The 13,287-nt window shown below is 45.2% G+C and overlaps 2 protein-coding genes across 2 annotated transcripts; both read right to left on the minus strand.

Moving 5' to 3' along the window:
- Positions 1-794: 794 nt before the first annotated feature.
- On the minus strand, positions 795-1,421 carry LAJ45_11465 (uncharacterized protein; the record flags this gene model as incomplete). Its single annotated transcript, XM_046120972.1, has 1 exon — positions 795-1,421. The coding sequence occupies one exon, from the start codon at positions 1,419-1,421 to the stop codon at positions 795-797; it is 627 nt and encodes a 208-aa protein (XP_045965829.1).
- A 6,503-nt stretch (positions 1,422-7,924) lies between these two features.
- On the minus strand, positions 7,925-9,155 carry LAJ45_11466 (uncharacterized protein; the record flags this gene model as incomplete). Its single annotated transcript, XM_046120973.1, has 4 exons — positions 7,925-8,732; positions 8,810-8,857; positions 8,924-8,940; positions 9,153-9,155. The coding sequence occupies 4 exons, from the start codon at positions 9,153-9,155 to the stop codon at positions 7,925-7,927; spliced, it is 876 nt and encodes a 291-aa protein (XP_045965830.1).
- Positions 9,156-13,287: the final 4,132 nt, after the last annotated feature.

Below are 13,287 nucleotides of genomic sequence, written 5' to 3' on the forward strand. Positions count from 1 at the left end.
AAAAACATTTTCATCCCGGGTTGGATCTAGTTGTAGATAATACGGGTGTGTTTAATTCTAGTATTCGGGGGTGTCTAGGCAGCCACCATCAGATGGACAAATTTTGCCAACGAGTAATAAGGTATCTAGAGAAGGCATTCAAGTACTGAGAATTAATACAGCATGACTCTAAGTTGTGATGCAGAAGCTGGGTCCATGCAGGAAATGTGAGGATAGTAAAAGCACGGAAGATGAGATTATTGTATAGAAAGATAGATCTGCTTCTGAACTATATAGAATTAAAGCACATTGTGTGTAGGATGACTTTGAATGGTTGTTTTGGGTGGTTATGAAGTTGTCTTTGTTGATGGGGTTTTCCTTGGCAATTACGGCCAAACACGAGGGGCGCCCCCATATATATGACGATCAAATATAAGCCGACGACTCGGTATCAACACATATATATTGACATAGTTACAGGCACTCTTGATAATATAATCAAGCGTTACTGGTTGCCATATATCATTTTGTCTGCATACAATAAATAACAAAACCTAGCGGTACGCATGATGCCTGCATACGGGACCCGGGATCGCGAGAAATAAATAAATTCGTACCCATAGAGTAGAAAGATAACGTATACGTACATACTCGAGAGAAGATTCAGGCTTTAGATGTACTAGAAAGTAAAAAAGGAACGGATGGTATACTACCATACCGGATAGATCACGACACACATCTCAAAACATAAAATGAAAGAAAAAGAAACTGAAAGTGTTTCCGGAACCGCCCGGATGGCTTTAACATGGCAATATCTAGGCCTCGGTGTGGATAAAAGGTGCCCATTTGAGAGGTTGCGCGAGATTCTGAGCTCGTAGCTTTTTCACAGCGCTATGAAGTGCAGCGCTGACCTTTCGATGACTGTCCTCACTCTCACCACCCCCGGATCCACCAAGCTGGTCACTGAATAAAAATCGATAGAAATCTCTTGCAACCTGTCGACAAGCAGTATCTTTCGACTCCCATTGAGTTGCGAGAACATGACTAAAACCTGCGAGCTGAAAACCGCTAGCAATGTAGATGTTTTCATCTGAAAGCTTGATGGAAGAGTTCTCTGCAGTCGAACAGGCAGAGGGATATGCAATTTGAGCATTTTGGAGCTTTGCTTTTGATATGTCCGTAACAGTTAACCTATCCTGTGTCCCCAGATCTGTCCCATCATCTTTTCGGAGGATTAGATGACTGTCGGAGGGACGTTCACTATTTGAGATACCATGACAGGCAAAATGAACGGCATGAGAGATCTGAGGTTTTTCAACAACCTTCATTGCGCTCGGACAGTCTAAGTGACTGACGATTGCTTTTCTAATAACCGTGGCCTTAATATCTTCGATTTCATGCGTCGCACTGTGGAGGTTACCTGCGCCAGGGGTAGTTGGCATTGTGACAAGTAGTAGGCAGGGCCTAGATCCAGCTAGAAGTTCCAGCTTTCTTTCTCGAGCATAGGAGAGGGCCTTGATAGTAAGAATGTAAGACGAAATGACTCTACTGATGGTGTTACGCCGGGAATGGCGTGAGTGTTCCCCCGCGGCGTGGAAGGGTGCCATAGCTAGAGGCCCTACTCCGATCCACAAAACCCTGGGGAGCTTACCAAGCTCATGGCTCTGTTTGGTAGTTCCGGTTTCTTTGCTCCAAAAAACCGTTTGTAACCTGTCGAGAACTGACTCCACTGCAAAGTCCCAGAGCCATACAAGAAGTTCATTCATTCGCTTGTTCCTACCCTTGTATGTAGGAAGCCCACCACGTGCAAATGTGGGTATCTGGCTCATCAATTCCTTAGTTTCAGAGTATTTTAATTGGGGAAGGGCTAGAGAATTTATGGCGGAACGAGTAATAATAATAGCATCGCTTCGAATCTGTGAGCAGTTGAAGATAATTATCGGACCTTGTGATGCTATCGACATGAGCTCTTCAGATGTAGGAGGGAGCTGGAGCCTTTCAAACCCAGGAAGTTCGCGAATAGTAGTCAACGTTTCCTCTAGTTCTTGTGCCGCTTGATCTTTTTTTCGACGTTTCCGGTGTTTATCTGTTAATCAAAAATAAAGTGCCTACCTAAGTGATTACAAGCAATCATGACAGTCAATCCACCTCAGACTCAGAAACCAATCAAAATCCAGCAGACTCAGACCATAATGATATCCCTCTTTATACACATTATGAGGTTCGATACTGTCATTGTCCTGCAAATAAGCAGCCTTGGGGCCCATATACCTTCAGTTATAAGACATCAAGTCACTATTTACGCCATTTTCAGAAGCCCCATCGCGCTCTTCCTATTTCTTTTGAGGAGGAAGAGAGAATTCTAAATCAAAATAAGAAGAGACCCCGAATCAGCAGCAATCCATGGACGTTGGCACTAAAGGCTACTGGAAACCGATCACCCGGCAAATCATTTACTGAACCACAATTCCGGAAGCTTCTTGCAGCTTTTATAGTCGATACCAACTCCCCTTTCCGAATAGTGGAATCGAAAGCTTTCAGAAATTTACTCCAATATTGCAATCCGAATGTTCCTGTTTTATCTCATCAAACAGCTGCACGTGATATTCAAAATATCCATGAGGAATTATTTCCGGTAATAAAGAAACAATTGTATTGTCATGCATCTACCGGCGGTCGATTCAATCTGACACTCGATGCCTGGACATCAGGCAATAAAATACCTTATTTAGGTATAACAGCACACTGGATGGATGAGGAATATAATTCCCATAATATTTTGCTCGCATTTCAACGTTTACGTGGATCACATACTGCCGAGAATCTTGCGAATGTTACCCAAAAGATTCTAGTTGACTATGGAATTGAAAACTCAGTCAATTGTATTACAGCGGATAATGCACGAGTGAACGAGAGCATGTTCCAGTTATTGGAATCGATGTTGGACGATTGGACGAAGCAAGATGGAATGATTCGGTGTATGGCGCACACTATAAACCTGTCAGCACAAAAGATATTGCAGTCATTGAAGGGTGAAGCTACAGTACCTGAAATTGTACTGGTTGAAGCAGATGCCGGAATTGGTGAAAATGATGTATCACCATCGGGATCTTGAAGCTAGTTCGGAAAATCATCTCAAGAATTCGTGCTTCAAATATTCTATGGGAAGCGTTGGAGGCAGAATGTTCTGTGATGAAAATTGAACTTAGAAGACCAATATTAGATATGAGAGTTCGGTGAGTTGAGACCAAACAGTAAATATATAATAATCACAATGCTAATAACAATTAGTTGGAACTCGACGTATGTCATGCTTGAACGTCTCCTCTATTTACGCCCTGCACTGGACCGGTTGATGGCATTTCAAAAAAAGCTTGGTCCCGATGGATTCCGACTGACCTCAGAGGACTGGGATCTTATTGAACGACTGGTTGCTATTTTAAGTATCTTTGTTAAAGTAACAAAAAAGGTATCCGCAATCAAATATCTGACTCTTTATTTTCAACTTCCTTTTTTCACCTATCTCCTACGGCAATTAAATGAATTCAACGATTCGACAGAGGAGGGTGAAGCTGAGGAATACCAGATCTTGAACAAAGCATGTAGGGAGGGTTGGGAGGTTTTGAATACTTATTGGCAAAAGACAGACAATCATTCGAGTCAAGCAATTAGTCTTATATTAGACCCTCGTTGCAAAATGGATACCTTCGATCATCTTGGTTGGAATAATTCATGGAAATCAACAGCTAAATGTCATCTTGAAAGAGTGTATCAATCACGGTACTACGAGCCAAATCAGATAAATCGTATAGCAGAGGATCAACTTGATGATAGTTCGGACACTGATGATGAATTTATTAATGTCCTTTTCGGGCCTCAAGTTTCACAATCTTTGGAGCTTTTGCAGCCACCTGATGTAACGGGGGGTCTATGGGCGTAGGGACTATAGTGCCAAGGAATACAACCGAGGCGAAGACGTAGCAATAGGTATTCTTGGCTATGGACTATGGGATGGTTCTACCTGGTATGACAAACCAGTCGAACCCTGCGAGGAGGCGTAGGACAAACGTAGTATTCGTGGAGTAAATACAAAGGTTCCGTGAAGAGAAAAGGGAAAGGAAAGGAAACATGAAAAGACACGAGGCAACGCCCCCTTATATATCCAACCCCTAGTCCATTGATGACTAATACTCCGCGTAATGGAAACCGAAAGAACATAACAGAAACCCCATTACAAATCATAGTTCAACTGCGCAATACTTCCTCTTCACGATCCAATCCATCATTCTAGCCGGAATATAATATTGCCGTTACACCTGACGCCCCAAGTCGGCCTAGAGGCAGACCTTCTGCAGCTTCAGCCGTAGAATCTAATGGACATTCGGCACATCAAGAGATTAGGCAATATTTGGCGGAAAGGATAGAAGACCGGAAGGTCAACCCAGTACAGTGGTGGCTTTTGAACAGACGGAGATTTCCAATTCTTTCAAAAATGGCGAAGGATTATCTCTCTGCACCAGCAAGCAGCGTACCTTCCGAACAAATCTTCTCACTAGCGGGTGATATCATCACAAAGAAGCGGAATAAACTGTTAGAAGGATCTTGTAGTTCTTTACTACTACTGAAGAGTTGGTTAAAGGACCCGGAACTTGAAGACTGGGAATTATCAATGTGTGAGGCTGGAGAAATAGGGGACGAAGAGGAAGAGATTGAACCATCAGGTCCAGCTTGTCCATAACAATTTCGCTTTATATAGGGCCTATACCACCGCATTCTTCACTATTGTACCTTTCATTTGGCATCTTTCTTTTGTCTCTAGCTCTTATAGTTCAGGAGTTATTAAATTTTTAATATCTGGCTAGTTACATGAACTTGAAACTTGATCATTGACCCTCTAAACTTGGCGGCTCGAGCCATTTCATGAGCCTTCTCCTAAAGCTCGAGCCTTATGAGCCCACCCCCCAAAGACCTGAGCCGGCTCATGGACCACACTATAAATACTCCCCGAGCCCAAGACCCACTTTTCTTGGCTTCTTTCCCAAACCACCATATTCTTCAAACCATAAAAGCCTCGACGCCTCCCCAGCCTCCTCAGAGAGTTCCGCTGTTGACCCCATCTCCCGCACTGAGCCCCCGCACCGCAACGACAAGAGATACTCGTCCCCTGTTGATAAAAAGAAAATTCTAATCGACGTAGAAGGAGGAAAAAGTAAAGAGATAAGGGGAAGAAGGAAAGTGAGACTAAGGTACATTATTCAACCCCGCCAACACAGCTAGCCCCCTCTCTAATCTACACCACGCTGCCTTGCTGCCTAATCCCAACATGATCCACTACAAGCCCAATTCTACTGAGAATGTGCCCGAGTTCGTGGTCTTCTTGGACGTACGTACGGGCTCGACAAGGCGCCGCGCAAGGCTTGGGGCATGGGGGAGGGGGCAAGTCAGTGATCTTAAGAACGTGGAAAGGGGGGGGGGGGGGGGGTTGTATCGCTGCTGGGTGAACTTTTGTCTGGACAGGGTGTGATGGAACTGATATGCATGCTTTATAGAAAACGAGAGATTTGACGACCATGGAGATTCACCGCCAATTAATCTGATTATGTGCGGTATTGCCAAAAGTGGTCCTAGCGATCATTGACCTTCCCTCACTGCCGGGACTAGCTAGTGCCATGTCGCAGGAACGGAATCACACCGAAGATCTTGTCTGACATATATGATGTAGTATACAGAAAACGTCGAGGGCAGTCGGAGCTTTGAAGTTATCGAGCTCTGAGCAATCGATCCCACCCGCGCGGTCGGCCACCCGAAATCCCCCGAGCAGACCGGACCTACTAGCTAACAATTAAACCGCAGATCCAGAATCTCCACTCCGACTACAATGTCAAGCAATGTCGGCATATATCCCATCCCGCCATCCTCCTCCACCAATACTACCAAACCCAACCAAAGCTATATATCGCGCTCAGTTATTAAGACCCGGCTGGATGGGACCGACACCGACCACACTTTGTATCGGATACCCCGAGCTGCTCGACCGCGACATCATGGCGACGCTGGGAGGCAACACGTACGCGTGCGTAGACCGGTTAACTACTATACTAGTCATCTGGTAGCCGGGCAGTACGTACGGCGGCTGGCTGGGTCTCGTTTCGACCGATGACTCGTTTCCCCGCCTTCATCGGGTGGGGGATTGGATTTGTGGGGTCGGGTCCCATGATGTTGGCACTTTGAGAGTCGGAGAGTCTCGACGATTGCGGCGTTGATACGCTTATAAAGAAGGGAATGTTGGGAGAGTCAAGAAGGGAAGTCTACCTACATGTATATATATATATGTGCCCAGTTACATCTATATATACCCCCCTACAAACCCTCAAATATCCATACCGATGAACTACAGGTACATGTAGCCATCAAATCCCACCGGCCCCCACAACAAGAACTCTCGCGAATACTCCGTATAGGCATCAAACGTACCCCCCCAAAATCAACAACGTTACGAGAGACAAACACGAGTGAGAAACCATGACTACATCAGCTTTCAGGTGCCGCGACATGCGTTTTAGACCGGCGGGAATATCGGCCCAAAGACATCGAAGTGGCGTCGGTGCCCTCCTGTTGGTGTTTTGATGGACTTTGGCTGGTTTGGTTTCATCATATGTATTTCAAAATCCTGCACTCCCGTCTATATGTATTCGGTGGGGAAATGCGGAGGTTCAAGCCTGGACTAAGACTAAGAATTTAATGTGGCGCATCAGGGATGTAAATATCATTAGTTAACCGAGGAGCTTTACACGCGCGGAAAGAAGATCGGGAATAGGTTTCTGGATGTTACTCCCCCACCCCCTCGGGGCTTGGAATGGACCGGGAAAGACGTATATGGGGTGACTAAATTGAAAGGAATGTATGTATATATACTAGACGCGATCGGAATGGGACAGAGTTCCCAGCACCGGGAACGGCTTAGAGCTCTGGAGAGTATGAATAAATAGTGAATGTTGAGGTCAAGGGGAGGTAAAAGTGTCGAGTGCGATAGTTTCGGGGGGGATGCGCAAGTGAAGGCTAGGATCGCGGATGGATCCGATGATGTTTTTAAAAAGAGCGTACCCGAGCTCGTAGGAACGCAAATACATACGGATCATATTCTTATAGATAAAGGCGCCGATATTTAATGACCTCCGGCATAGAGCGTTGCATGCAAGCAGACCGAAGCTTTCTGTTCACAGGCTCTTGCGCTGGAAATTCTGCAAGGATCGCCGAGTGATAATACATGGGCCAAGAAACCGGGGTGCTGGTCTTAGCTGCTTTGTAAACGGGCGACAAGAATATGGGCCTATAAGCATTTGAATACATCATATGCTTTGAATATATACAGTACCAGAAATCGGGGTGCTAGAATGTGGCATTCCTTGGCAATACGGAGACAATACGGTCAAGTATTTCGGGGGGGTACTTGATGTTCTCACTTCCACGATTAGGCGTCATCTAGAAACCCAGGTCTCGATACCCGGTTGATGGGAGAACAAATCTCCGAGTACGGATTCGAGCCTTTTATGTGTACATGTGTGTTGAGGTTATATATATATATTGTGATCGATACTGACTCGGCATGGTCATGGATTATCACTCGATACATGGCTTGGAATTTCTGTTTTAATTAGTCTCACCTCCCAACCTGGTAGTCGGCTTTCGCCATACGCACATGCTAGATAATCTTTCCATTCTTCTCTGTGTTGTGAAAACGGAGCTGCTCCGAGTACATGCAATGGGTTAGTAACCGTTAGTTGATTATATAATTCATTAATTGTATGATCTGAGTACATGTACTATGTATATAATGTCACATACAGAACGATACACTAAAGATCTAGACTTCAGGTGCAGAACACGCATAGGATCGGAGCTGCACAATCAGACCTGTCCATCCTTGATCCTACATGATACTCTATTAACAAAGTTCCCACTCATCCGGATCATTGCCTTCACCCCACGTAACGGCCCCATAGATCCCCAATTGATTTTTTCCAATAAATCTGGTTCCAAACCTTCCGAGGAGGTCTCCGAATTTGAACGTCCAACCCCCTCCACCCGACGCACACACAAGGCGGTTATTATAATCGCATAGAAGATGCCTCGTTGGACTGTTGCCCGACTGGGGAATCTCAAGACGGACAACTTCGGACCGTATCAGCACCCTTTTAACGCTCCCCATGTCGGTGCCAACTACACGGAATTTTGTCTTGTTGCCTCCATTCGATATATATAGAATGCCAGGGTTAGACCCGTCATCGAACCAGTACAGGTTCGGCTGCCGGATATTGCGGACAAAGTACGTATTCCCGTTGACCCAATCTCGCCCCGCAGCCACTGGAGCAACCGGCCACTCGCGCCCCACGCCGTCGTGGAGGAGCGTCGACATAACCCTCCCCTCAACACTGGCCGGCAGGGGGCTCTTGCACAGGATGTCGACAAGCGCGTTCCACGGTTCGCTGTCGGTGGTGTCGTAGATCCAGAACTGCGGGGTGCTGCGCTCTAGCTTTGTGAACCGAGGCTGTCCGCGGTTGTCTTTGAGGTCTTGGCACGCGCGGAAGAATTCGTCTGCGACGTAGCGTGACTCGCAGGTGAGGAGCTGGCGGGCCCATGAACCGCTTCTCTCGTCGGTCTTCCTCAACCAGCGCATGTATACGTAGTAGAGGCTCATTGTGGAGGATAGAGTGCGTGGGCGGGTGTTGGTAAAGGTAGAGGATGATGTTGCTCTAAAATCGAATCTCAGGTTAATAGAGCGGCTTAATTTATATAGACGAATTCTGTCTCCTCTCGATGACCACAGTACTTTCCGAGGAGTATGGAGTTAACACCTCTATCTCTATTACAGTACGCCCTACAAGTTATTATTAGTATCCCGATGCTTGATGTTGGAGGCCGCATAAAGATATCACTATCTTACCTCCGGCAGCGCTTCGGCTTGTAGTAAAGGTGCGTAGATCGGTGAAAATGGTAAAATCGAAATTTCACAGCTTGGAGATCAGGATTTCATCTTCTGCTCTGATCAAAACTTGCCCATCCGCGGCCGACTGTGGTTGGTGGGCTTGTGATACCTGATAGGCACCATCTGGAAGAGGTAAATTTAGGCCTGCTAGTAACTGATAGTGTGAAGCTCGTCGGCATATGTTTACCATTGCGTTTAACAATGCATTCCAATTGTGGTGGTGTACACCCCAGTACAGCCCAAATACCATATATATATGCGGTTACGAGAATCCACATGTTACATACTGCGTGGAGGATAGTGCACCTTTGATTGACCGATTCCGGCGGGTATCGCGTTATAAGATTAGGCGGGGCAGGTAAATAGTAGCTTATAATGCAGGCCTCTAATTACCAGCATAATTCGAGTTATTAGCATTGACGTCGATCTAGCATGGTTAATGGTGCCGGGCATCAATAGCTGCCATTGGGTTTAGACCTAGCTTTTTTCCTCTACGGGTTGTAGTAGTAAGATATAATCAACCATTTCACAGGGTACAAAATAGGCAAAATACTAATTACTTAATTCTTCTGTCCACGTCTGTGAAATATATACTCCACGAGTTAGAAAAGAGCTTAGATAGTAGACCTAACCCTGGTTTGTTAACCCTAACCCTGGGTTTGCGCCACCTATTACTACTGTGGCAATTGGTCGAGCCTTCTCCACACAAAACCCAACTTAATAACCACCGTAGTTAAATTCTCTCGGCGGGGTCTTCTGGGGAAAGAGAAGCTCTAAAAATCAACGTTGTGAAATATCTACCTTTTCTTTTTGGGTTGTCCCTACTGTGAAAGTATGGCAATTTTGATTTCCGGGGGTCTAGACAAAACGTGCATTGTTCAACGATCAGAGAGAATACTGCCACATATATGTTCAGTAGAGAAAGTATATGTGAGCCACTATATTCCGTCAATTGACGCGCGCGTCCGCTAGATGGCAGATGACCATCCTCAATATCTCAATTCTGTGTTCTTAGTATTGTACTATTTGATTTATCCCATGAAAGATGCCAGCACCCCGAGCCACAGCTCTTTCATTCCCGAAAGGGTGATATACGTTTCTAACTTCTCGTTAGAGGATGATTAGTGGGCTTCCAATCAAAACTAAAATTCATTGAAGTATATAATTAGTATGATTGTATAGCTTAATAGTTGTAGCTCCTCACAAGATCCTTTCATGTGGTATCATCACTGAAAAGTGCCTGCACCATACCTCTGGACCAATGGATCATTGAAACTGTAATAACTGTAGAAGGATCATCCAGTGCATGATTAGTTACACCAGTAGTGGCGAAATTCACCACTTTGAGTCGCCATTGTAGATGTTTGATGGGTGATCATCAGTTAATCGTTTCTTTTTGCGGTATGTGCCACACAATTAAGCGCATTGAGCACATTCCGCCCCTCCCCGCCCCATAACTGCCTCACTTGCATGCCACGGCCTTTACTAATCGTTAGATTCTAGGAAAAGTGGTGAGGAACAGGAGCAGAGCCAGTTACGGTAACAGTAACGGTGTGTAACATTACTCAAAAAAATCCATAAATCAGTATAATAGCCAATGTCGGTAACCCCCTGAGTAACTCACGATTGAGTGTACACTTACTGACTGAAGTGTTCCGGTAGAGGGGGAAGGTGTCTATTGTTGTCATCCGCAACACTGGTACATATGTGGTCCACTTTGAATTCTCAGACATGCAGGGTCCTAGCGGTGGCTTGAGATCTACAGAGGCAGCCGTCGGTTCCGACTTGTAGTTTGCTCAACATATGGAAAGAGGGGCGCATTAATGTTGTGCACCTAGCTCGAGACGAAGTCAGATAGGTGGCCATGGCGCGCACTGCGCGTCTGGGTGGGTCGGGAGGAAAACCGGCGCGGAAATCTACATACCCTCGCTGTAAAGTGCGGTGTCCGGGAAGGCCCTGAAATACGGCCTTACGTTATATACATATCGTGAGCTTAAGAAGTATTGGTATAATACCTCCCTTCCCCGTCCTGTTAATTGTCATAATCTTGTAGATAAACGAGTCGACACCTAGTTGGCCAAAACGTTCCGGAGTTTAGTCACAGGATCTCACTCATTAATTTCTTTCTAACCGCTGATACTAATCTAGCTTCCGAGAGGACACGTTTAGGAAGTAGTCCTACAAGTCTTGTCATTGTACATCTAGATCTACGGTAGCGTTCCCATATAGTAGCACCCAGGCCGGTTAGGTTATATGGAGTAAATCTAACAATTACTCTACTGTGATATAGCCCAGTGCCCTTGTCTTTCCACCCATCCATACTCGATCTTATATGTATATTTACGCAGTGGACTCTTGAATATACAGGGGAAAAGGCCTTATCTAAATAATCATATATAGATCTATACTTCGCATCCACGGGTCGCGGTCCTGACGACGGTATCATTTAGGTAGGGTTTGGTATGACTCGAGTTGTATCGAGAATTGATTGGCTTTTCCTACCTGATCTTGGTGGGTTTGGGTTAGCTCTGTGGCGATCTAGATATCGACCTCACAAAATCTCGTAACCTACCCACATTCCGTCTTATTCCATCTCGTGCTTATTACTACTCGAGTATATAGAACCGGCTCGGCAACTGACGGCCCCACACTGGCCGGCACCGAACACCACTCCCAATTCCCCAGGGATATACCCAAATGCACAGTTCATTTTAGATCCCTTAGCTAAATTAAACATGCTGGACCCATAAACTTGGCACCAACAGCACCTACATCTTGAAGGAGGAGTAATCCTTGGATTCTTTACAGTGCACGAGCGTCAGAAGCCGTATCGACGAGTTCTGCTTTTTTTTTCTTTTGTTTAATTCATTAATTGCATGCAACTCGACGAGTTCTGCACCGCAACCGGTAATACCACATGAGCTTAATTCAGTAGGTTTTTAACAGTAATACTTCACTTCCTAGCTTGCCCCCCTTCACACCAGGCTTTTTAATAGGCCGGCCTTTGATTTTCCTTTGCTGGGCTGGGCTGGTCCGGGTGGTTTTCTGGGCCAGTCAAGCGGAGTAATATATGGGCCGGTTTATGACTATATTTTTCCACCAATTGTGAGAGAAAACAAGTTTTAAATTCCCTTTTAGCCCTTTCGACTTCAACAAACACCTTTGGAGGGACCATATATTTATTTTTCTGTGACCGGTCCTGTCTCTATATGGACCAGTCCAAGGTCCGGTATAGACCGGTCCGGCCCATTAAAAAGCCTGCTTCACACCTCGATCGAAAGCTTTCGGCAGTTGATCATGAATGTTGCCGTTTTATCGGGCATTTAATTACATAAGTCATAGTAACACCGCCCCCAGGCCCAGAAACCCCCCTGGCCTCCACCGATCCCTATGTCAATTCTCTTTTCGTCGCTACCTCAGCCATGGATATTTCATGACGCTGTAACTAGTCCTGCAAACGACTAATTGTCGTTGCTGGTGGTAACGAGTACCTCTTGTGCGTTCTCTTATCATCTCATTATAACCATTGGGGCGTGAAAAGTACCTCATATAATATGAATACTCACAAGGCGTTTGAAATATTGTCCGCCCAGAATTATGTCAGCAAAAGCGCATCTTACGATCATTATCATGAAGATCCAAACAAATAGTTGTTTCGATAACCTTAATCATGCAATTGCTTTCGTGTTAGTGTAGCTGCCCTACTACGGTAGACGATTCACCAGGAATTCTGCATTTCCATAGTAATATGGATGAGAGAGGGATTGATTAATGAATTACTACATGCATAACTCGCCCATGAAAGACCTTAGTGTGTAAACTTTGCGTACAGATATAGCTCTTTAAAGAAGGTTTTAAAACTCTTTTTTAGTGTTCGGCTTTGACATTCTAGTTCTTGGGTCGGAGATACGAAACACCATGGTGGGTAGAGTTATATAAACTCTTCCACTCATCCCTCACCCGGATCGACAAAGAAACAAATTTAATATGGAAATAAACCAAGTCAGATATACAGTGTGTCCACGTGTACGGGAAGCCTGAAGAGCCCCCCTTTTCGGGTTATTTACACAACCTCGAGGACCGCAATCTAACTACATGTATCTTCCACTCCTGGTCTCGATCCTTCCGTCCAGCTCCGTCATAAATCTGCTCGAAGGCGGGGAATTGCTATTCAGTTGAAGCCAAGAGCGAGCGCTACTCTATGATTATTCTTTTACATTTTTCAGTGAAGACACGCGAATACTTTTCTTGATTGAAATCTTGAGTCTAAGCCTCGCCCAAGACAAGAGTGAGTGGTTATATGCATGCCTTGACAGAGTCAA

The sequence above is a fragment of the Morchella importuna genome, assembly GCF_003444635.1.
Source record: "Morchella importuna strain M04M26 chromosome Unknown Morimp01GS069, whole genome shotgun sequence".
Taxonomy (NCBI): domain Eukaryota; kingdom Fungi; phylum Ascomycota; class Pezizomycetes; order Pezizales; family Morchellaceae; genus Morchella; species Morchella importuna.